Raw genomic sequence first — 27831 nt, forward strand, 5'->3', positions numbered from 1 at the left:
TTAGAATTTCACATTATTAAAGTATTATTTTATTAAATGTCTAAATCTTATAACTTGTAAGTCTTTATTCTCACCCAATAGGGTCCTCTGTCATTTCTGTACATAACAAATTCACCAATATCCATAAAGTGATAATACTTTCCATCAAAGGTCGAAATATGAGGATCATTCACTGATTGACAAAGCCTGCTTGTCATTGATGCATCTTTATCTAAAACTTTAACCTGAAGTATAACAATGAGACTTGATGTTCTTATTGGTGTCCAGATTGTTCCGTCTTTGATATTCAATTGTTTTTGTCAAAGCATTGTCAGCTTTCCTTTGACTTATCAGTTTTGAATGTCATCCGTCTAAAGATCCATTTTCATATTATATGTCAACGCTTCATATCTTCGGTTAATAATTGCTTGCTTGTTGTGTTCTATCTTAGGTTGATTGATCATCGTGGGTTACTTAATTTAACATCGCATAAATGCTTATGACACTAGTCTTTCAAACTTACGATCATGGTATAATTAGAATCAATTAAATATTCTTATTACGGTGGTACCACACACCGTGACTAAAATTAATTATGCTCGTTGTATTTTCATAAAATTTTGACAAAACAATTACCTTGACCCTTTGATACAGATATAAAAATTTAAAAAAAAATTGAAACACACTTTCTCGGAGAAAAAAATATTGGTATGTAGCAGTTTGACCAACACTTTTTTTTATAATAGGACGCCTAATATTTCATACACAATACAACTTAATTAAACGTTAAGCTGATTTTATAGAGTAATTTCAATTTCCCTGTAGTGTACCACTTTAAACAGTCCTATGAAATCCACGAAAATAGATATTACGAATGATAAGAAATCCACAGTAGCTGTGTCTCAATTTTCTTTTGATTGTCATTAAAATATTGTAACATGTATTGCAGTGAATCAATATTCAAAATATATTGTGTTTTATTATTCACGAATTGAGAAATAATCAACTTTTGTTTTAAAATTTTTTAAAAGCCCTTAAAAGATAAAACCAACAAGTCATTTGTGCATTTATATTTGTTTCTTTAAACAAACCTTAATGTCCGGAATTTGTACATTTTGCCACATTTCACTAAATGCTGACACAGCAGAAGTGGAAAGCCTTATGTATGTTGATCTATCTCCACTGTTATACAGACCATCGCTAAAACCAAATACCTCCAATTTCTTCTCTTCTTGCCAGTCGGTGACTCCAAATTTGATGCCGCAAAATTGTGCTTTAAATATGATATCTTTTATGGCAATGTTATTTGAACACGATCCAACGTTTGAATTCTTTCCTGGTTGAAACACATAAAAACTTTGATCACAATGAGCCATTAGGGTTTTATGCGAAGCAATGCAACCAACCGGAACTGTCGACCTGAACGAAATCGTAATGGATTCGCCTTCAATAACGGTATAGTCATATTTCTCTGGCTAAAAATTAAAAATAACAAAGGACTTATACTTCACATTATATAATGAATTTTAAAATGGAATTTTATACTAATCAACTGTAGTATACCCAACCATTTTATCATTTTATATACTTAGCTAATGTAAATGAATGTGTTATTTTTATTCTGACGTCGATTTAGAATACAAAATTACTAGCTTTGAAAGACCTCACATTTTAATTCTCCAATCCGATAAGTAAAACCAAGCTGGGGGTATCATACAATTTACTATGTTGACATCATGATATAATTTATACATATCCGCTGACTATAATTGTTAACTTTTCTGATAGCCAAATTATATTAATAATAATAATATTCATGCATGTGTCATATGCAGATTAATAGGGCATCTTGAAAAAGACAAACAAAGCGTATATTATTTATCTTTTGGGTTGAACAGATAGCTCTGAAAATCTACTATCTTTCGTATCTTAAATATATCCACTCCATGTTTTAAATTTTGAGAACTTGTTATCTATATTAGCACCACATCGACATACTGTGGATTCATTATTATTCGTTGGATACCAATTTTTGTGGATTTCGTGGGTACAGCAGAACCACGAAATTAAATGTTCAACAAATACAAACTTTTATATAGGTTTATATATATGTTCCGGACCATATTAGTATTTGGACAATACGCGTATGGTCATGACCATATGGGTATATACTCATATGGTCGGGGTAATTAACAGGTACATAAATGCTTACCTCTTTATATAACCATTTTAGTTGTTACGTCATTAAAAAGACAATACCAAAGGTCATTGTTTCATTAAAAATTAGTAATAACAAGAATAACAAAATAAAATAAGCAGTTTCACACAGAAAATTTCATCACTAGTCAAAATTATTGTAAACACATTTTTTTTTCATTACGATATGTTATTACGAGTGAATGGGAAAATGTCGACCTGGGAGGTTAACTTCCAAAATATTTTAATGAGCTGTTTTACTATAACCGGACATAAAAGCCGACAGGATGGAGAGTATAATAAATTGTTTACATTTGTACTTTTGAAACATAATACAATTAGCATTAGCAGTGCAATATTCATATTTTTTTTTATACTTATACGTGTTTTGTTTAAAAAAAAAATGAATGACGTCACCGGCAAGGACACTAGTTTATTATTTAAAGTTATCTGGTGATATGATGTACTTCAGTTATTTTACGATATTGGAGCGATACTGGAGATATACTGAGGGCTTTCGCCGTAGACACATCGGAGTGACCAAGGACTCAAGAAAAGCTATAGTACCGTGTTGACGTAAGTGTCACCCTACGCATGATGATGTGAGAAAACTAGCTTTGACTCCAATATTTAATGTTATCTGAATTGTAAATAATACAATTGAATGTAGCAATCATTGTTATTTTATAAAGTTTTCTCACGCATATTATCGAAAAATATACTTATATGGACCAAATACTCATATGGTCCGGCCCGTTTATAACCAAACGAGTATATACTCATATGGTCCGACCATACGCGTACGGTCGGACCATACGCGTATGGTCGGACCATATGAGTATACGCATATGGTAATGACCATACGCGTATGGTCCAAATACTCATATGGTCCGGAACATATACAGACTCGGCAAAACCACGAAATTAAATATCCACGAACTTGCAAGATTTTCTTAATCCACGAAAATTGGTACCCACGAAAATAAATCAATCCACAGTACTTAAATATCTAAAATAGTTTCTGAATACTGTGGATTAATTTATTTTCGTGAATACCAGTTTTCGTGGATTGAGGAAAACGTGCAAATTCATGGATATGTAATTTCGTGGTTTTGACAAAGTCTGCATGTATTTCTTTGAAACTTTTGTAATAAGTTGAACAGGTTAATTCGTGGTTAGCCTATCCCCACGAAAACAAAGAAATTAGTTTTGAACGAATATTGATGAATTCACAGTAGTAATAGATTGACTATAAGATAATGTTTTAAACTATTTGACCTTCACTTCATTTTTTTAATTTAACAATATGTTGATACGGTTAACTTACAAATATCCCTGCCTTAAAATTTGCACTGTACTGTAATGGTCCAGGAACAGAATAAGCTAAATATCTCATTCTAATAGCACACTGAACCTACAATGTAAATATAATTCAATTTTTTCAATACCCCTATAAACATGCCTGCTGATATTCGTTGTCATATAGTTCTCTCATTCTGCTATAAAAAGAAATGTTATACTTTTTATTCCCTTAAAAATTTACATTTAATAAGTTTTTATTTGATTTCATTTTCAAACTGGTTTGATTCGTGAGCTTGTTATGTGTAATGATACTGATCATAGACGTTTCGATCCCGAGCGTATCTCCATCTTAGCAGTAAACACTTTTTTTTTTGTAACAATTGAACACCAAATATACATTTCCTAGCAATATATGGAACAGAAGTTTGAACATGTCACAAGTGTAAATAAAATTAAACATTATGTTGTTATCTGGAAATAGGTCAGTAATGTAGGTATTTGTATATTGGCTATTGTTTTCAGAATTTATTTTGCGACTTTTCTTCTATTATAACCTCATACATGATAAATGGTTTGCAAGATTATATTAAATGACATATTATCACGAACAAACATGTATCAAATGTGTCAAGATAAAACTGTATAAATATATGTGAACAATAACACCTTGTATCGAATAACAACAACGCCTCGGACGCATGAAATTTATAAGACATTGATCTTAAACTGTTTTGGTTCTCATACATCATTGGCTTTACTATTTTCAGCTTTAAGTGTTCCGGATATAAGTTAACCTACAAAATTGCTGCTGAAGCATGAATTTTAGCATGGTGTTTTTAATTTTTAATTTCGCATTTTTCTGCATCATACATGTTAAAATATGACAATTGTTATGTATAACATACCTCCATATTCATTTTATAGCTTTCTATCCAGTCTGTATGTTTTAGTAAAGTGGTGTTTATATCTTTCATTGGAATGTTAGTATACGACGTAATTTTAAATCCGTTGATGTACCAGTAGATGTCGTATATATAAGTCCCATTTGCCTCTTCATCAAACTTGCATCTGAATACTGGTAATAAACTTGGTGTAGGATCGTATCCTGGGATTGGTAAACTTGAACCATAAAACAGTTCTGCCTGTACAGCAACAGTCACAAGTGTCGTTGGGTAAGATGCTACAATATGAAGAAAGTAAATACTGGACAATTGCCAATAATTGATGAAAAAAAAATTATCCTTTTGCTATCCAATATATTTTGTAACATTTAGATGTTAACTTTGTGGGCATGTAAACAAGAATATGGAGTAATGATATTGGGTATATAATTGTCATTATTGTCAATTGCTGTTTTTCCAAAGCATTATGTGTTTTGTTTTAATTATATTTGATGTCTTTCAAATAACTTTGATATTCTGTTTTTTGCTTGCAGCAATGAGAATACCATTTTATTCAGTTTTGTGCATTTACAGGTTTAAGTATGAAATGCAGACTAATTTACTTACAGCTACACCCAGGGTAAAACCCGGTTTCTGACGATGTACCAACGGGACAGATAACTGCACCACTTCCTAAAAGTAATTAGTATATGTTATGTAAATGTAGGGTTGTTGTATCTTTTACATATTCCCCATTTCCATTCTCAATTTTATTAACAGACATATTTGTATTTAACAATATTATGTGTGTATACAATAACATACTGTTTAATGATATCCGTTATATCCATATATCTGATTAAGATTGCATTTTTCAGTTGGGGGATTATCTGCCGAGATAATCGAAAATCATACGTTGATCAAATTTGTGTTACAAACAACGATGTCTGAATGGGTAAAATTGCCAAAGAATTCGACAAAACTTAAGAAGCAACTTTTCAAACTACTCATTTGAATTGCTTATCTATATAAGACTATAGAGATGTCTAATATTTGTGTTGTAAATAACTTGAATAACATGATTTAGTATATAATTATTTTATATAAACAATTATGTAAATGAAAAAAAAACGAAAAGCGCAAAATCTAGCATAGGAAATGAAAAACATAAACAGCATGCGAATTAAAAACTTTAACAACCTAAAAACGTTAAATTAATACAAAAAGTAAATTCGCCTTTTTCATTGAAACGTTCTCTACCTAAAGAACAGTTTCCTCAATCCTTTAATTCTGTTCCCCATGAAAAAAATAAAGATATGCATTTTGGGAAATATTTATTTGCTAGTTGTAGTATCTGTTTCTTAAAATGAGTTATTTCATACCAAAGCAAAAAGATGAATTCGGTGGTGTTTCCCGAAGATAATAAATATAAAATCCTCCACAGTTCCTTATTTCTATGTCGATGGACTCTTCACAAATGTGATTCTCTGTTTGGATGCATGCTCTTCTGCTCACGTTACCATCATCAAATGTAGGAAGAGTTCCTATAATGAATCTATACTTGAACAAGTACATTGTTATTTCATCGTATTAAATGTTTACAACATGTTTATATTTGAAAAAATAACTTTTTTTGGTAGATATTGTTTTAATATGTTTAACACTGTAATTACTTTAGAATAATTATTAAATTTGAAATGAGTATATTTTGAATATATTACTTGCAATTGTAATAGAGTATTTACTGTTACAGTCTATAATATGGTGTAATGAGTGTAATTAATTTTGAATCGAGCATTTCAATTGTGGATATGCATCAACGTTTAAAAAAATCAATCTGGTCCAGGCCCGATCCAGTATACCCTATTAAAATCCCTTGCAATTAAATTCATTTTCTATTTACAATGTGTATCATAACTGTTCCTAGTTACGAAATATATTTTTTCAGCATTTATTTACATATTTTGTTAAGAAATTTGCATCTGCATGTTTGCTGAATAATTATTGTGTGTGTGTATTTTTAAATGAAAATCCAGATTAAGTCTGTGTTTTAAATATTAGAGGAGGTGTTTCCGTTATGGTCATGAGATCTAGACTAATCCTCATCAGATATCACTAGCCTATAGTTTTCTTTCTTTTAATACTTAGAATACTTTCAATTTGATTTTACTTATGTGGATGCAAAAGAATGTATTCCATAACCAGAAATATTTATCATATACTGAGTTTACCAGCTCTAAATACTCGAAATATATGCACAATAGAAAGTAAAATACAAACAAAGGATAATAATAGGATATATTGGATTGGTCCTGAACCCGATTAATTTTAACACCCGCTTCGTATCTTCAGGTGACTCGCTCATTTCTTATATGACATTTGTTTGATTGTATGGGGTTGGTTTGAAAGTAAAGTACGCACTGTACAACCTATCCTTTTTTAACCTTTCACATTCAAAGTAATTGTGCATTCAAGATGTTTTGAAACACTTAACATAAGGTAACATAGATGATTTGTTTTTACACGCAGCTTTATATTTTTTAATGTTTATTGTGTCACTGAGTGTTATAATAGGATACACATTATATGATATAAGCATTACAAGTGTAAATAATCTATTAAGTTATATGATAAATACCATTGAGCCAAATTGGATTTATCGTTCCACAATGCATTTTGCCAGGAGGAGAAGTGGGCATTTCATTGCCATTTGCACTAACAGGCCTGTACCAGCCAGCGTTTAGATATTCATCACTGATAACTTGATCACTTGCCTGATCAATAAGATAGTCCTTTGATCGTTTGTCTGCGGCATATATTTCTGAATATTCCTTACAATCTCTACTGCCTTGAAAGAATAATTGATATATCATTTTCTGTTCACTAGTGTGTTCTTGATGATAAGTTTTAACCGTATGGTTTGGAAGTCTATTATATCAATATATTCCATAAGATAACTGAACATTTTGAAGTTTTCATCAAATAACGATATTTTGAAGTGATTATCTATACGTTTAATTAGTTTTATTAATCTTTGATACATGTGGATCATGCTGAATTAAAAAGTCTCAGAAATTGCAATTTTGTGACTATATAATATTTATTTCTCCTAGATATTATTATTCATCGGTAAAAATCTCTCTGCATAGTCGAGTAAAGACTCATTGCAAAATAGCAATTGTAGAATACGAAGGAACTGGTTTTGAATTAAAAGTAGATCTTCAATTCAGTTTCACGTTTTTTAATTTCTTCTATTTTGTTTACAAATAACCGATGAAGGAACACCTTGTAAACTTTTGGTATGACTTTCATTTTGATTGCCTTTCATGGTGGTGTTGAAAGCCTCATTTGAATGCACTTATTGTCGTGAGTATCAATGATACACTTATCACACAAACAAGAAATAAAGACCTAAGTATTGGTTTCTTACTTGTCGTTTCCTTTTAATGAGTGTCATAACGTATGTGTGTGCTGTATTCGAGTCGTGTTATCATTTTAGCGATATTTTGAAACATGTCCATATAAGCGGGAGGTGACGTTTGCCATTAAACCAGATGTAACCTTAAAAAAAGCCTTGTACCAAGTCATGAATGCAGCAGTGGCTATCAAATAGTTTGATTCTGTTTACTTTGGCGTTTGTTGTTGATGCACTTCAGTCTTCCTGTTGTTCTTTTCTTATCCTCTTGTGGTTGTTTTTGGTTTGTAACTCGGATTTTTTCCCCCAATCGAATGAAGACTTTTGAATAGCGGTAAAATAAAGACATAAAATAATTAAACTAAAACATTCAATAATCCTAAGTGTATCTTACCCGTATCTTCATAGACTTTTATATCATATATATAATACTCTGATAACCACATAATTTGATCAGAATAGTTGCCGTTTTTCAGGACTTGAAACATGTAAATTCCATCCGATAAGAAAATATATTCATCGGAAATATCTATTCTCATGTCCATATAGTACCAGAAATCTATCGCATTCTTTTTCAAATTATTACCATCATAAGATGCAGATCCAAGGTAGTAATAATCAGTAATGAAATATACTGTACTGTCTTTTTTATCTACAAAAATTAGTGTTAACGAATGTACTAAAAGCTTTCTGGAATTCATCAGCAGTCTAGACATGAGGTGTACATGTGTTGTGATTTTAAATGAGACAAATATCCACTCAAGTTCAAATGAAGTGCATTAAAGCAATAACAGGCAACAATAAGGCATTTAACAATGAGAAAACCCCATACCATATAATTGGCTATAAAAGTGCACGACATACGTTTATGATCGCTTTATGACAGTTCTTGTTCATTCGTGTTTGTCATTTTATTTTTCCACGTGATTATGGACTTTCCGATTGAATTTTCCACTGAGTTCAGTATTTTTGTGGTTTGACTTTTTACCAGCACAGTATAAAAAAAAATATAAAAATCCATTAAAAGAGGATTCACTAAATAATGAATAAGTTTACCCAGATCGAATCTAATTTTCTGGTCTCGGTTAACCTCATGGTATTCTGTTCAGCCAAATTTCAAAACCGAATGTTTTCTTCAATGAAGAATCAAATAAAGGTCTAAAATAAGCTTGTAGTTACGAAACCAATGTCTTGATAATTTACTTGCAAAACATATATTGCGCTTATTGAAATCCAAAACTTAACTACAGACACAGTCTTATTAAACTATTTCGGGTAAAAAATACAATAAATCGTTGATATAGGAACTTCACCGTCCAAAAATAAAAACTACTATGTTATAGATAATGCATATTTTAAATTTTTTCTTGTCGTAGAACACACCGAGGGGTGTCAGGATTGATCAAATGAAAGACCGACCGTAGGGGGTATTTCTTTGAGTAATCCTGACAACCCGAGGTGTGTTCTTCGACAAGAAAAACCTTAAAATATGCATTATCTGACTTATATACCGTCAAACAAATATTATTTTTATAAAGATTTGCAAAATTTAGTATCCTATTTTACCGACAACACTAAAGTGGGATATTCCTTTCTAATGCGTTCAGGTTTTACTACGCCCTACGGCTCATTAAGAATGTGAAATAAAACTCACTAATTAATCTAGATATAAACCTGTTAAAAAATATTATCCATACACAATAAAAATATAACTGTAACTGCATGAAGTAAGACACAAATGTCTTGTAACCATCCGATAACGGTGTATGACAAATACAAGACACATTGTAAGTAATTGATTGTACCACTTAGTTTATGGAAAAGGGGGAGGAGTATGTTTTTTTTCTATTTGTAATGTCACTTCTATCGCGGAAAAGTGGTTATTTTTTTTAACAATTTTAATTAAATCGAATGAAAAATTCAGAAAGATTGTCTTTTGAATAGCATCACATTTTATTAACAGATAATCAGCATATAATTATATACCCTCCGCACCTGACCCTTTTCTGAGTTACGTTAATGTTATTCAATAGAATATAAGATTATCTTAATTATTAGTTGATCATTTGATAGAGTAAAAGTATACATAAATTTATAACAGTTAAGAACTGGCACAAGGACGAGTATAAATACATGTAGGTAACAGTATGATTTCCTATTCAGCGTTTATCGTCCTGAAGATGCATGAAATATTTGCCACTGGACGTTAAGCAAGCAACCAACAATCAACCAACCTATTCAGTGTGATTTAATAAGATTTTCAAAATGTAACACACGAATATGTTAAATCTGGCTTTTTATTTATGAAAGTCTATCATATTAAAATTCATCTCACATATGATAATGTTTCTTTTTTGTGGCGATAAATTAAAAAACCTTCACGTTATTTGTTTCTAAAATTAAAATGCGGGCAATACAGGTTTCTTTCACATCTATCATCGATTGAACATTAAAATATAAATTTCCAATTTCGGCAACAAAAAACGAATAAAATTTTGAAGTTAATTATAGATTGCATTTTAATCAAGGAAAATAATGACCTCACACAGGTCATTATTTTATGCCTTTGAGCATATTTCATGGAAACATGGTATCGTCCGGGTTGATTCTGAAAAAGAATGACCTGTCGTTCTAAAAGAAAATCACTCCATATAGGTATATAAAGGGAAAGAAACATCATCACTGTTTTTGTAAAATATCAAAACGTAGATTTTTTTAGCGTCATCTTTAACGTCGTCTTGACTCCAACTGCACTGTTGAGCGCCGTAGACCAACTGACCAACTTAACTATATAATAAATAAAGCTTTTGTTTTATTACATCACTTTAAAAGAAAAACACGGTGTTGAAACATCTTAAAGGTTTAAACAGACAAGAAACGAACTTAAAACACATTAAACGTTACAAGGTGGTAATTTGTAGCATTTGTTTTTGTATAGAACAATGGAAGTAGGTTCTTAATATTAAAGGTCACTTAGATAGGCCACTAGTCTAGAAACCACATTGTAAGATACTCGGACGCGCCCTTTGCGACATCGCGCCCTATGCGACACATGGCGCTAACGGAAGTTTTATATTATTTATAAGATACTCGGTAAGATAAATTCGTTACAGTGTGAGCTAGTGACCTAATAATATCTTTATATTAAGCGGTCAGTAAATTCCATAGATGTACAAATATATATAAATATGTATATATTTTATCATGTCACTAGCAAATTATGTAACTAATAATATATATCCAGCCATTTGATTACCAATGAAGGTTATTCACGCCGGAAAACAAACATTACAATCATATATATCAGCACAATAATGTCAAAATTTTCTTCCTTCACAGGGATTTAAACTCATGCTGTTGGGTGTTGGAAATAACACTGCATGCACTGTATCAAGCGCTCTAGACCACATGGCCATCTAGACTGAACCAATATTTCAGCTTTCTGTGGCCTAATGCTATCTTTCCTCGTCAGTAGAATCTATCGTTGTAACACAGTACATGTTATATTAGGCATGCATACGAAATAGTTATTACATGTATAACTGTTACAAAGAGATATAACTATAGAAGCAATTAATTGCCTTTTTTTCTCCGTAAACGTTATTGATGTTACAGAGAGTGCTGCCATCACTTTCACATAATACTCAGACATATGCATTCAAGCAAACTAGAATTGTAAGGTTAAATATATACGATAAAGGATAAGTCGAGTATTGACCTATTGCTTATATGAAATGTAAGTCTGTTGTCATACCTAAAGCAAAATCCTGTATCCATCCAGCTTTTACAATCGACCGTACATCAGAGCCATCTTTCGTGCATCTTACAATTGAGAAATCAGCTTCATTGATAAAGAAAATCAACCTGAAAGGAATGCAACAGTGCATCAAAGTAAATATTAATAACAATAATAAATAGATATACATGTACCGTCGCCTGTCGTATTCCTTTAAGGATGCATATTTTCATAATGAATCTCGCACTTTTGCCAATTTCTTGAAAATAGATGAACTCAATAATTTTTAAATTGACAATATCATACATTGTATGTGCACATACATCTAAATTAACATCAAATAAGACCAATATGATTATTGCGGTAATATGGACGTTTTGTGTGTTTTCAAAATCTATTTGTTAATTTACATGGTAAATAGAAACTAGATTGTTAAAGATTAAAATACCGACGTCAGAGACTAGAAGTTGATCGCACTCACAAAAAATTTGAATATACGCGTTTGAATACTTTGTGCAAAATGAGTTTTTCAAGCAATTTTTCACTGAACAAAATAGTACATGTAGCATCATCATTAACAATGGTTAACGAAAGCGTGTCATGCGATTGTTGTTGTTATAACAAAACCAAAGACAACAATCCGTCTTCTCTTTTTTTTTAATCTTAAAATACAAGGAGGATGATGTGAATGTATTGGGTTAATACTTGATAACTGAACAAACAAATCTCATTCAGAACGAAGATACATATTTCTTGTTTTAAATAGTGACAAATCTTACTTTGTAATGAATCGCTCGTATTCATAATTGGTCTCCAAATGAGTACTTATTTTATATCTTTAATTGTTTTTGTACTAATATGAAGCATAATCATACATAACCTTCAATAACAGATGAAAGATAAAACGAAAATTAACTTCTTGCAAAAATGTTTTATTTTCAGTTACGAAATTTAAAAACAAAAGATAGATTGCCATTTTGCAAAAATATGCGGAAAGCGAAATTAATCGGGGACAAATGCATAAAAATGCATCAAATAAGATAAAAGAAAAAAAGTAAGAATTGTTTCTTTTTCTACACATCAACTTTTCAACATTTTCAAAGAAAACAAATGGGTGGAAGGCTCGCTTAATCTGACGAAGCTACGAGCTATGCATCTTATTTTTGTCTTGCTGAGCATGCATCTGTGTTGGCCAGATACTTGAATTATGACCTTTCTCCAGTAATATTTAGGAATAAAAACTACGCATGTAAAAGTCGAAAGCAATTCAATTGACCCTAAAATCGATTAAAATTGGATTTGTCCCTTTGTTTGGTTTTTTTTTTTTTTTTTTATGTTTTTTCAATCACAATAACAAAATGTAACTATCTCATTTGACTTGGGGACACTAGTATACATTTAAATTTTTAACATATTTCAAAAACAGGTTTCAGGTAAAAGAGCAGTTTTTCGGTCACAATTTACCGGATAGCACAAACGAATGGCTAACGGATGAAAAAAGCCTTTCCGTTTTCAAAAATGTTATCCGTTAGGAGTCCGTTGATGTACTTAACAAATAAAACGGACGCATAACGAATGCACAACGGACACACACTGGATATAAAACATACGAGAAACTGAAACGTACCGGACAGAACGGATGTCGAGCGTACATCCAACTAACGAGTACCGCAAAAAACGGACTATTAACGGAAGCGTACCGGATAAATCGGATGAACGAGATTTGCAGAAAAAATAAAAGCCACAATATAAATACATGCAAATTGCATAAATATTCGAAAAGTTTTCGTGTAATTGGTTTTGGTTTGTTCTTGAAGATGCCTCCAAAGGGTTTAATAGTAGGGATGGCCTAAATAAGAGCTGATTTGCAGTGAAGACGTGCTCTTACTCTAAAAATCAATTATGAATAATAAGCATTCCTGACACTCAAGAAATCTAACAAACCAATAATTTGCATTTCTGACGCGAAATTTTCAATTGGGATATATCCGTTAAATATCCGTTTTATCCATAATTCGTCCTGTACAAGTACATTTCACATCCGGTCAACGTCTGTTTTATCCGTTAAACCTCCGGTAGAAGTCCGAATGTGAATTTGTCAAACTCTAACATATGAATAACGGACAAGTAACGGATACAAAACAAAACCGTACCGTAAAAAACGGACGCCTACAGCTACCGTATGTACAACGGACACGTCATCCGTTGAAAGTCCGTTCAAAGTTTTGAACATTCTCATTTTTTTCCATTTGACAGAACGAACATTGACAGATAAGAACGGACGTCTTACGGACATGAAGAGTCTGAAAAAAATCATCCTTAAGGCGTCGGTCGCACTATTCGTTGAGGTGTGACCGATACTTAAGACTGCTTAGACGGTGATTAAGACTTTAAAAACCTTAATTTATCAAGTATTTTTAAAACATGATATCTTCTCAAAGACACGAAAGGCCATTGAAATTTATAATTTGATCAACTCTGTCTGAAATTTATGGAAAAAGTTCAAATCAACTCTGCAATTGTATGGCGTACTAAATCATAATCCTGGCACCTTTGGTAGCTATAGTTAATGTACACTTGAATGTAGTAAAATTTAAGATCCTGGTATATATCATGTATATGTGAAGTTTGTTTAGAAATCTAAGTTGTGCATAATCGATTTTATGCAAAAGTAATAACAAAATATTCTTATTTTGTGTTAATATATGTATATATATATATACATCATTATTACATAGCATGAAAACACGGCGAAAGAAAACATTCATTTAGTTCGAGGTTCCTAAGTTGCAAATAAAATGCCCTTAATTTGATCGCTTATCATTGATATTTACCCCTTTTCCGAATCTATCTCTAATGTTCCTATAGAACCGTTTGTACTGAAATTAAGAATGGGTGTTATGTCTGATCCATCAAGGTTCGATCTCACTAAATCAGTGTGGTTCGACCAGTATAAATAATCGTTGATAGAATCAACTGCAATGCCAGATGAATAATAACCTGCTTCTTGGTGAAAAATAATTTCTGTGTAATTATCAACCGATGGATAATTGAACCTGAATGCAAAAGAAAAGAAAACGTGTAAGTAAGATAATAAACGTTAGTCTTGTAAATATTTACACATGTCGATCTTATTTCACACTCGATTCAATATATATCACATTTATGCAATTTAACAAATTTATTATAACATGTATAATAAAGCCGTTTGTATCTACAGCATGGCTAAACAAATTTCAAATTGCAAACCTTTCACAAATTATGATTACATCTGAATTTATTATCAGGCAAAATTATAGGAGTAAAATGTTATCACGGACGTATTGTTAATTTTCAAATACATTGGCTTATCAGGCTGTTCTAAACATCTAACGAAGAACGAAAGAAGGTAAAGTAGGGCAACAGTAGTATACCGCTGTTCGATATTCATAAACCGATTGACAAAAAAACAAGTCCGGGTTACAAACTAGAACTGAAAAGGAACACATCAAATATGAGCGGAGACCAACGACACAACAGAAACACAACACTAAAATGTCACACACACAGAAACGAACTTTACTATTACAATGGCCAATTTCCTGATTTGGTACAGAACATTTTAAGAACAAATGGTGGGTTGAACCTGTTTGTTTGGCTAACCAAACCTCCCGCTTTTATGTTTATGATACACATAACATTAAAATGACAACATTACATGACAGGACTACAATACAAATAAATGGGAGAACATACAGGACAGAGAAACACACAAATAATAGCTATCAAAAGGTACCAGGCTTAGAGTTTAATACCCCAGACGGTCGTTTCGTCTACACAAGACTCATCATTGACGACCAGATCAAAAAGTTCGAGCGCCAAAACAAGTACAAAGTTGAGGAGCATTGAGGACAAACAGTTCCAAAAAGTTGTGCCAAATACGGCTAAGGTTATCTGCCTTGGATAAGAAAATCCTTAGTATTTAAGAATAATTCATACGTTTAAAACAGTAAATTTATAAAAACGACTGTATAATAGATATGCATTTTTATACCGAAGTGGTGACTAACTACAGAATGAAAACGAATATGTAAAACAACATAAAACAGCACATAAAAAGGCACAGTCTAACAACGTATTATTAGTTAGCCGATGAAGATCAACGCACAAAAGTGACGTCACATCAAAAGTTCTAAAAGAAATGGATAGTGTTAAGAATTAGGTTGGTAAAACTGATATAAAATGAATTAATAACAATAAATATTGCAATACTTATTAATATAAGATTGCGGTAGTAATTAGATAATTAGTTGTATAAACTAGCTATTTCGGTATTTCTTCTAAATCAGTAAAACAGTAAACCAAATACATCGTATAAATTTAGTTAACCCAAACTTAAATCTTACATATGAAGTGGGTGATTAATAGAACCAAAAAAAAATAAGATTTACAACTACAAACGATAAGACATTTGACAAAATCCAATGAGAATAAAAAAAAAATCATAACTAAATACATGAGTTTTGGATAGCAAAATACCGTGACACGTATTATAGCAATGCGAATTCACACTCAACAAAACAGTCGGGAATAAGTCATGTTTGGTACTTAAAAGATCAGACGACGTAAACATTATAAGAAGAAAAACATTCTGAAAGAATTTTAGGGTTTATATATTATTGTTTACATGTATTATGATGATTTATTTGTTTGTGTTTATACTGCTCTTTAATTTGTGAAAGATAAAACAAAAAGCTATGTACATTAATCCGTTTATCAAAACTGTTGGTGTTATAATCCTTTACTTAGCAGTATGGACTATTATACATGTGTTACAATTAAATCATGTTAAGAATAATTGATAACAAACCTCGTTATGTTACCAGACCAACTTGACCAATATATGTAGTTCTTTGTCTCGTGGTATGCAATAGTATGTATGTCGTGAGTGTCAATTTTTAAAATCACTTCAAAGTTTGTTCCATTTTCATCCATCAACACTACTCTGTTCGATGATGCTACTAGAAGTGTTATATCTACAAATATATATATATATGGTGTATTTTATGTCTATACAATTTAGTATCGTTCGATAATAATGATATATTAACAAGAAACATACAGATTTGAATGAAAGATGAACAATATAAAGGTATTGTTATATACAAACATAACTCACATTGTCTTTTTGTTTCCAAAATTTAGGTCTGATTAAATTCAAACTTGTTCTCAACAAACATACTGTTTATGGTTCTGAATTTTAAATAAATTTAAATTTTCGGAGTTAATGTAAAAGCAATCGACGCGAAATATATTTATTCATGAACTAATTCATGGGGGCTTGAATATATCGTGATGTTACCATGTGTTGTCCCTTTATGACAAATATTTTACCCTGAGCGATAGCGAGGAATAAAATATCGGCATACAGGGACAACCCGTGGTAAAATCTATATATATTCAAGCCCCCATGAATTATTTCGATTCTAATAGGACAAATACGGCAATTCTTTTGGATCGGAGCGCTCTAGGTGAAGGCAAATATTTGCCGCTCCCATAAATAAACGCAATATTAGATTGGCGTAAAAGAACGGAGCAAACTGAATAAGTGACATGCTTAAACTATTTACAATAACGTATTTAGATAGTTTTGGATGAATTTAATCATGATTATTTACTTATATGTTTTATATGGTTGAAAAAATTGGCTTAAATCACATTTTCGCATTTTTGTTGTGATGATTTTCCGTTTCACAAGCATTTATTTTTCCGTAAAATGCTTACATTCTGACGTCATTGTTCTATGACGTCGATTAGCCCACTCATAAAAAAAACATATGACGTGGGAGAACCATCGAAACAGCCCTAACAATACATTCATATTTTACCATGGACTACCACGGGTGTGTACTCAAAGCGTTTGTAGGACGTCATGTTAGAATTAATGTTAAACATGCAATCTGCGGGTGTCCGTACAATATAACATTTTATGCATTGCAACTACTATAACCTGTGTTGAAAACAGAACAGATTTGATACCGATATGTAAAATTACAACTCATTTATAGTTGAATACCAGGTTCGGCTCCATGTCTCCGTATCGGTGTTTATCAGACATTTGAGAGTTAACATGTTGTTCTCGTGATTTTCAACATGTGTAGATGTTCTTGGTGTAATCAATAGCCGATTGGGTTATTTACTTTTTGGCTTTTTGGCTTTGTCTGAATGAAAATACAGAAAGGACAACGACAAATATATTCAAACTTATATCAGAACTCCTAAACTTCTCTAATGGAAACCAATATATGTACAGCAATGTGTCAAAAGAAATAAAATGAGCCTGACATTAGATATAGAAAGATGTGGTGTGAGTGCCAATGAGACAACTCTCCATCCAAATAACAATTTAAAAAAAAAAGTAAACCATTATCATGATTATAGGTCACCGTACGCCTTCAACACGGAACCTTCGCTCACATCAAACAACAAGCTATAAAGGGCCCCAAAATTACTAGTGTAAAACCATTCAAACGGTAAAAACCAACGGTCTAATCTATATAAAAAAGAGAAACGAGAAACACTTATATATTACATAACCAAACGACAACTACTGTACATCAGATTCCTGACTTAGGACAGCTGCAAACATTGCCTTTTCATTTGATGGTCTGCGTTTTACACAACAATATCGGAACAAATGTTGTCATCAATCCATCTTTTTTTTCAAAAAATGAAAATAATTCTTCATCAATTCGAAGCGCTCAATATAAAACTTAAGGTAAGTTGCCTGAGGGAGTCGGAACATTAGCAGTATCGACGATCTAACAATAAGAGGACTTGCAATCTATCAGCAGCAATATCGACCAACTGCTATTTAATAGAAGATCTATTATAGTTTTTAGAATATCAAGGAGGTTATAGAATATTTTCTTTGCATAGATGAGCTGTATTTTGAAGAAAAACAATCGGAATTATGGTTCCTTTCTTCTCTCCAAATTTGTATTATATTTGGACTTTCAAGTATTTTAGTATTGTTTTTTCTTTAATGAAATTATCATAATTATTTGTCTTTGTTTTAAGAGATTTCAGCGTGTATCCGAAATTGCAACTTAAATCTTATAAATGAACTGAGTGAATAATAGAACAGAAAAAAAAGATTTACAACTACAAACGATAAGACATTTGACAAAATCCAATGAGAATAACAAATAAAAAATTATAACTAAATACATGAGTTTTGGATAGCAAAATACCGTGACACGTATTATAGCAATGCGAATTCACACTCAACAAAACAGTCGGAAATACATGATGCTCGGTACTGAAAAGAGCAGACGACGTAAACATTTAGAGAAGAAAAACAATCGGAATTATGGTTCTTTTCTTCTCTTCAAATTTGTATTATATTTGGACTTTCAAGTGGTCACTGTGTATAACAGAAATTCTAGTGAAACACCATAATAACATGAATAGTTGATTTCCTAAAGGTAGTATTATGTTATTAGATTTGAAAATATGCTTTTTTTTTAAATATAAAAAGAGTATTTCTAAGCATCAAACTATATAATTTAGCTACATTTGTCTTAAAACTCGTATTTCAAATATGCCTTACGGCTCTAAACTTCGACCAGAAATATTATCTATTTTATGTTGCTTTATTTTTTTCTACAGCAAAACAGTTTTTGATAGTCTAATCCTCGAAAAATAACGAGAGTTCTATCCCGACTTTTTTCTCAGAATTTTACAATAGCACTACCTGAAAACTAATAAATTGTAAATTGTAACGTCTGAAGTACTGTTCAAAATATGATTTTCGCTACGGTTGAATTTAATCAGATAGGAAACTACTTATAAAAAATACCAATATTAGAACTATTACAACAGATGCCCGTTTCCTCTACATAAGTCTGTTTAATGGCATTCGAATCACAATAGTTGAAGTATGATGATATAGAAAATTAAAACACTAAAACTCAGAACCGTTTTGCCTTTATGCGATTACGGCAGTTTAATAATAAAAGCATTAGCAGAATACTTAGTTGTGGGTCTGGAAAAGTTTATAGTTTTGAAGTAAATTTTCTCATTTACAAAATATCACATTCGACATGTTCGATAAATGAGATTAACTGTGTTTATAAATATAACCATGATAACTGAACACTAAATGAACAAAAAACGGGGAAAAAAAACATGTATATTAATATGGCTTCATTCCTAAAAAAAATTGTTCACAAGCTAGCTAAATGTGTCGTGCCAAAAGAACTAACAGAACTGAATATAAATTAAAGCTTTTCTTCTTCCAGAGATTCATTCAATTACACAAAACTTGTAACGTGTCTTGACCTGAATCGCTGAAAGCAATTCCTTCAACTAACCTTGTTGCTGAGGCATACATCTTAAACTTCATTACACACATTTGCTTCAATGAGAGGACAACTAAAAGCGAAGAAAATGTGCGTTGATGATAAGTGTTGTAACATTTTAATCTATCGGCAAACAGGCATTTTCTTCAATGTAAATATAACAGTTCAGTATTAAAGGAGTCTAAAACGGATACCACCATAATTAAAACCCATACAACTACGTAGAATAAATAGCAGGCTCCAACACACAACCTGAATATACTAAACGTGATAACGACAAAGACAAAAGCTACTCAGATTAGCGGCTGTTCTTCCAAGTTATGTTGGTCGTATTATAATCTACATGATTCCTGTGTAGACAATAAATGATGATTTTTGGGCTGTTTTGTTGTTGTACATCTTGGGTCTTGATAGGTTGATTTTTGCTTTAAATGCTATCAATGCACATTAAATCGGTAATCAAGATACTACAACAAAGTTTGTAGACGTTTTCGTCTCTCAAAATCAGACCTTTCCCCACTCTTATATCCGGGGAAACATTAGATTTATACTATATCACTGTAAAGGTGTTTTGACGTCATACTTTAATAAAGCTTACTCTTCACACACAGAACCTACTTTTTAATATAAACGCAAGGAAAAATACTTAACTTTTAATTTTGATGAGCTTTTAGCGACATTGCATATGAAAGAAGACCAAGAATTGTCTTTATGCATATATAGTACAAACCTGGTTTTACATTTACATCATTTACTAAATATAACAGGAAAATATTAATAGTAGTATTGTGTTTAAATGTTAGCCATTACATCGGTTATATTTTGTACATATACAAAATTAAATATCATTTATCGATCGGCACAACTACTAAACGTCACTGATTGGTTGCCAACTACGTTATAGTGCCATGTATATTATGTATATTAGGATGACCAGGAAGTTCGTCGTACTACGGAGCACAAAACTGTTTATAAATACGGGTCATTTAAATGAATATAACTGGAATATATAAATAGACGTATTAGGTTTACACTATGCATTGGTCTACATACACACATAAACAAACTTTAAAGAACAATCATTAACCGACACAACTGTTGACCTTTAGTCATGTGCCGTCTAATCAGCCTGAATCTGATTAAAATCTGTATCTTGATTATATTTGAAAACAAGGTACAGTTATTATAATATGCCAATTGAAAATATTACAATGTAATATTTACAAAACCTTTAACATCAAATATTACGTATCAATAATATATGTTACCCCTTCTTTCTACTTCATAAAAAATAATCAATGAATCAAAAAGGAGCTTGTCGTCACTAACTATCAAAGGCAATTTAAAAGATGGGTATGATTATGAAGATGCAACTCCTCTTTCGTTAGATTGGGAGTATAAAAATTAATAAAATTGAGAATTTGAATGGGGAATTTGTCGAAGACAACAACCCGACCATAGAGCAGACAACAGCCAAAGGTCACAAATGAGTTTTCAATGCAGCGATAAACAATCCGCCACCCGGAGGAGTCCTTCAGCTGGCCCCTAAACACATATTTTACTAGTTCACTGATAATTGACGTCGTACGTAATTATACTCAAGAATCTTAAATTAAAATTAAAAGACCATAGGCTCCGGACTTAGGACAGGCGGAAAAATGCGGCGGGGCTAAAAATGTTTTTTGATATCTCAACCCTCTCTAAAGCTCTTGTCAATGTAGAAAAAATAAACGCACAAAAATACGCATAGTAAAACTCAGTTTAAGAGAAGTCCGAGTCCAAAGCAGAATAGGTAACAAATGAAACTAAACAAAATGACAATAGTACATAAATTAACAATGGACTACTAGCAGCTATTGACATGCCAGCTCCAGACCTCAATTAAGCTGATTGGAAGATTATATGAATATCAAGCACAATTTGTCCTGTTATGGGTTTAGTATTATACCATCATAAACTATATGAGAACATAACCCGTGTCATGCTAACAACTGGTTTTAGAAAAAATATGTTTAATTCCGATTCAAAGACCCTATAAATGAATCAATATTAAAGCCAAAATATGCAATCTTTAATGCCCTGACAACTATCATTATTCTCTACCAATTTATATAACTAGAATGAAATTCAAAACAGTGTGGCTGTGGCAATCGATTGACACATTTAATTCATTCATTGACAAGGACAATTAAGGTTAACGTTTGAATGTAACGACCACTGCTCACTTTGCACTTTTAAAAGACTCTTAAACTATGGGGTCACCAAAGGTTCTCAACACCTAAATAAAGTAATTCGAAATATTAATCAGTGATAACACGATGTTTTGATTTATATCTATTATATAAATCAAAACATTAAGATTATACCTGATTAATTTTTCGAATTATTTTATGATTAAAGGCGTTTAGAAACCTTTGGTGACCCCACAGTTTAAATGTCTATCATAGGTACGTCGTGAACAGTGGTCGTTACAGACAAACGTTCAAATAAATTGTCCTAGTCAATGGATGAATTAAATCTGTCAAGCAATAGCCACATCCACGCTGTTTTGAATTTCATTCTATTATCATACTCCACATAATAATTTTAGAAGAATACAAAAGGTTGGTGTCAATTGTATGTAAACGAAATCCATTTGAATGCATTTTGCCCACTAACCCCCATTTTTCATTTAATAAATCTTTTACATGTATAATCATAAGCCATCTGTCTTATAAAATCTTTGGGTTTTTATAGTTTTTGAGAAGTTCAACTTGTTAATGATAAAGCTTTGACAAATAAAGGAAGAACATTCCCCCGCCAAAATGGCAATAGTTACATCTTGAAAACAAACGACGCGGGACTATATTTTGATTTTCTCTCGCTTTGTTGGTTCCTTTATTAATTCCATATCAGTATATACTAGTGTTATCAAAAGCTCAAGTTTGTCAATGAAATAAGTTATATGGTTCGCTTTTGACCCATACGGATCCATAAAAGGTTAAAAAATCCATATGGGTAAAGCCGAATGCCGAATCGCCTATGGATTTTATTCACCCTCGTTGGTCCGTAGGGGGTCAGTACTGAACCGTATAACAATTGTTTTGCACAAGGGAATTTTTCTGCTGCGTTTCGTAGAGAAATAAATAATGAAACACAACAACATTAATAGATGATGTCGCCAATAATAATAGACTTAACGTCATGAACCCCCTCTAAAATTAATTAACCACCCAAGGATCCATAGCGGGTCACAACAAATCACAATATAATTCCCCACTGTGTGATAAAGTCAAATATTTTGAAATGCTGCCTAGACGCGCGTTTCGTCTACATAAGACTTGTCAGTGATACTCATTTCAAAAGAGTTAAAAGGCCAAACAAATACAAAGTTGAGGAGCATTGAAGACCAAAAATCCCAAACTGTTGTGCCAAATACAGCTAAGGTATCTACTCCTGGGATGAGAAATGCTGGCTAATGGGCTGGTGATACCCTCGGAGACGAAATATCCACCAGCTGTGGCATCGACCCAGCGGTTTTAAATAGTTATCAATGTACCAGAATTATAATTTAATACGCAAGACGCGCGTTTCGTCTACATAAGACTCATCAGTGACGTTCAAATCAAAATAGTTAAAAAGCCAAACAAATACATAGTTAGAAAGAGCATTGAAGATCAAAAATCCCAATCTGTTGTGCCATATACGGCTAAGAAAATCTACTCCTGGGATAAGAAAATCCTTATTTTTTCGAAAAATTCAAAGTTTTGTAAACAGGAAATTTATAAAAATGACCATAAAATTGATATTCATGTCAACACCGAAATGCTGACTACTGGGCTGGTGATACCATCGGGGACAAAACGTCCACCAGCAGTGACATCGACCCAGTGGTGAAAATTAGTTATCATAGGTACTCGAATTATAATTAAATACGCCAGACACGCGTTTCGTCTACATGAGACAAACAGTGACGATTATTTCAAAAGAGTTAAAAAGCCAAACAAAAATATATATTGTATTTCATAAAAAAAAAATTGAAATACCTTTACAACTGTAAATTGCTCAACGGTATTAGATAATTAATTTGAATTTTAAAATTAGTTAATTCATGAAGTTTACATTGATATTGGTCTATTGACGGGATAAATCTAGGTTTCTAAACATAACCTTTAAAATACATTACGACTTAGAATGAACCATAATGTGTAACCCGTAGGATTTGCATGTAATGCCCAAAATAACCATCCATACTATGTTTTCACAACTTTTGCATGTAACCATAAACATAGATAATACCACAAAAATACAAAGTTTTAAAATTTAAATATATAATGCGCGTTTATTATTCAACAGTTTCACCATGTTCACTTATCGCATACGAATCAAAACAGTTGAAAGGGCCATTATATACGTTACGGAAGCATAAACGGTCGAAAATTATCTATGTTGTCGTTTAGACCAGTTTTGTCCATGCTGCAGATCGTAACTAATTAATATCTACTTAAACATTTAACTTGGAAACTGTTAAATATTTATACATTGTTAGAACGGAAATGTTATAACTTAACCTTAGGTTTCATAAATGTGACACGCTTTATTATTAATTCTAAAATAAACTCTAGGACAACAGCTTAAAATATATTAAAAAAAAACAATTATTTCTTTTATTATTCAAATAACGTGCGCATATTAGGGATATTTGAAAACTATTATTATCTCATGATGCATAGAATACAAAAAAAATAATGTTCTTCTTCAGTGCAATCATTTTCAATATCCTGAATGTTTGCTATGGTTGTACAGAAATATTTATTTTGCAATTTTGAAGAGACTAATCAAGCAGAATAAACTAGCCGTACATGTACATCGTACATTTGGTAAAAACATTGTAGTTTCCTAAATAAGATGACGAAAGTTAATCATTATTGGTTCTTTCACTTTTCATGAATCTGCATTTTCAAACAAATAAACGGTACACATACAGGCTTGTTAAACACTCACTACAGCTGGGGAGTTGTTTGGTTTGTTTGATTTAAAGGATTAATTATAGTTAGTCATTTATCCGTATTTCAAAATAGTAAAAGATTAAAGAGGTTTCCACAAGCAGCTCTGGGTACACATTGATCATGATGTGCCAACACATTTATAATTTAATTCAATGAAAATAAAACCATGTCCACACACTTGTTAAAATTGATCAAACATGTCAAATAGTATTTGCTTTGCTTTTGAACTAAAGTAAGTCTTTATTAGCTCTCTCAATCTGTAAATAGTACTATTCTTGCAATAAATTGCCTTTATATATATATATATTGCTAGAAAATTTACTGCTCTCGATTGGAATTCGAAAAAAGCTACCACCCCGTTTTAACGTTTAACTGCTATAACTCTTACCTTCGGCTAAAATTATGTATGTATTCAATATGAATGTCAGGAAACAGAAGACATATATTATGTTGAAGTACATGTTGCTGAATACAAGAAGACCAGGAAGCTCGTAATTATATGTATTCGAACATTGGTTATAGATATACGTCATTTAAATATATATTATAGAAATATATAAAAAGTAGTATTATGTTAATGTAAACCCATACATCGGTCTAATTTTAAACATAAACAGACATTTAAAGATCAATCATTAACCAACACAACTGTTTACTTTATTCGCGTGCTGCAATAATTATCCTCAGTCTGTAAAATATCTGTTGACCAAGTTATCTGATCTTGATAATCATTTTAAAATAAGCTGTAGTCAGTTCTCTTACAATACATCAATCCGTTGTGTTTTTTAAATAATTTATTTAAAAAGTTGTAACGTTAGAATATGACATTTAAATAATATTTGTTACCAACAACGTCCTTCTCTCTACTTAAAAGTTAACTGCCTTTAAATTAGTGACTGTTTTATAATGAAGCTGATCGTCACTTGCTTAAAGGTGATTTATCAACACTTAAGGATTAGCATTATAAAAAATGTTACCAAACTGTACTAATTTATGAAATATCTAAAAAGGTTGGTTACAATTATAATGTGTGGCTTTTTACTTATATTATCAAATATAATAATTAGCGCCTAGGAAAAAGCAGCTTTGGGAAAAAAAACCATTCATACATTTTAAGCGTTATATACAAAATCATACTGTAGACTCGTCCAACTTCGTAAGCACCAATTTCGGTTATTTTTTTGTTTCGTTGGTAGTAGATAAGAATTAAAAACAAGATCATGTATTGAACTTGTTATAATTTTCTATGTAAATGATCCAATTTGGATGATCGTTTGATTTTAAATGTAAAAATTTCAAAATAAAAGAAAATTAATCTCATTGAAGCTTTTATTTTCATTTTTCAATTTTTAGAGTATAATTGAAATATTGCATTTTTCTTTTGGGATGAGTGGGTTTTTTAAAATGATATTTTTTTGTTCAGATAGTATTAAATTTGTGTTCATTTTTAACGGGTAGTTATTGTTTCACATTTTTCATTAACGGATTTCAGCAGCTCATTAAGACTATAGGAAAGATTTCAAAAGGTTTCGTGACAGTGCAAGTAAACAAACAAAACTTGTTCATTGATATTTTCTAAATAAATAAATCGGGAAGCGTACGTATTGCGCAAATAATTGTAAGGAAAATATAAATAAAGTGTAACGCAACAATTCAATTGTGACACTTACAATAAAAAAGTAAACCTCACTGTAAATTGAGGAAACATATTACAATTTCAAATAGAGAAGAAATATTTCCAGGACAACAATCAAATTCTGTTTTTGGTTTCATTTGTGTCATTTTGATGTTGATCTTAGTTTTCAATAACAAGTTTTCGAGGCCATTTTATCGACACCATGCGTTTGAAATACTACCACATAGTTGGTAGACATGTTGTTCTCTCTAGTACACCAAATACACTCAAACTTCTAATAAAAGCTTATTTCATGGTGTTAATCAAAGGGAGGCGAAAGATACCAGAGGAACAGTCAAACTCATAAATCGAAAATAAACTGACAACGCCATGGCTAAACCTGAAAAAGACAAACGGACAAATAATAGTACACAAAAAACAACATAGACAACGAAAGACTAAGGAAAACACCAACCCTACTAAAAACTGGATGTGATCTCAGATGCTCCGGACGGATAAACAGGTCAATCGTCAGGCAACCTTGATTGACAACTGCTAGGACATTTTTCTCCTAGAGTGTCAGTGCAATAATTAAAAAAAAAATTGTCTGTGTTTTGCATTTGCGCCAATTTTATTTTCTTCACCTGTGCCGAATGTTTTCTTTTATATGAGCCGATTGTGTACAAATGGATTTTGGGTAACTGTCATTTCTGATTTATCATTATAAACTTATACGATTAGCCTATAACATGAACATAACTGTTGTCCCGTGTTCACCACGCGATTGTGTGATAAGAATTGCCAAGAGCGGATCCAGTAATTTTCAAAATGGGAACCCCCTTGAATCCTCCACTGATAAAATAAGACACTACAATCTAAAAAATAAAAACAATCTGTTTACAATCACTTAAATCACGGATCAAGTACTTATATTCTATTTACAATAATTATATTCAAAATCACGAAATTAAAATCCATAAAGACAGAATAAAATGAAGGATAAATGTGTTCATGTTGATTATTTAAAATAGCCCATCAGCCTGGATTGTATTCCAACAGTTCTGAGCCAGTTGAAAACGTCAACAATACATTTGCAGGGGATAACAGTTATAATAAATGTACATGTAATAATTGACAATTCGAAACAATTGGCTAACGGAAAAGGATTATAGTGATAAATTAAAAATAACATTTACCTGTACGTTACCTGTGCACAATCGGCGCAAATGGAAGAATCAAATCGAGGCAAATGAACGATCAACATTTTTTTTAAATCAGCGGAAATGTCATACACCAACATTGGTATGCAATTGTGCAAATAACACAATTTCATATTTTTAAATGCGTATACTAGTACTTATGCTACAATACATACAA

At 31.5% G+C, this 27831-nt stretch overlaps 1 protein-coding gene across 1 annotated transcript in view; it reads right to left on the reverse strand.

Annotated features, from left to right (window-relative positions):
- LOC134727511 (von Willebrand factor D and EGF domain-containing protein-like) overlaps positions 1–25329 on the reverse strand; it is a 34583-nt gene extending 9254 nt beyond the window's left edge. The window contains exons 1-12 of the mRNA XM_063591892.1: positions 25228–25329; positions 16359–16524; positions 14344–14565; positions 11528–11637; positions 8168–8425; positions 6997–7206; positions 5741–5902; positions 4986–5051; positions 4383–4657; positions 3503–3589; positions 1071–1454; positions 75–224 (exon numbers count right to left, since the gene is read on the reverse strand). Of these exons, the coding sequence (XP_063447962.1) occupies positions 75–224; positions 1071–1454; positions 3503–3589; positions 4383–4657; positions 4986–5051; positions 5741–5902; positions 6997–7206; positions 8168–8425; positions 11528–11637; positions 14344–14565; positions 16359–16524; positions 25228–25300 (2163 nt within the window). The 5' untranslated portion in view covers positions 25301–25329. The remainder of the gene's footprint in view (positions 1–74; positions 225–1070; positions 1455–3502; positions 3590–4382; positions 4658–4985; positions 5052–5740; positions 5903–6996; positions 7207–8167; positions 8426–11527; positions 11638–14343; positions 14566–16358; positions 16525–25227) is intronic.
- Between the last annotated feature and the right edge of the window lie 2502 nt (positions 25330–27831).

The sequence above is a fragment of the Mytilus trossulus genome, chromosome 8 (assembly GCF_036588685.1).
Source record: "Mytilus trossulus isolate FHL-02 chromosome 8, PNRI_Mtr1.1.1.hap1, whole genome shotgun sequence".
NCBI lineage: Eukaryota > Metazoa > Mollusca > Bivalvia > Mytilida > Mytilidae > Mytilus > Mytilus trossulus.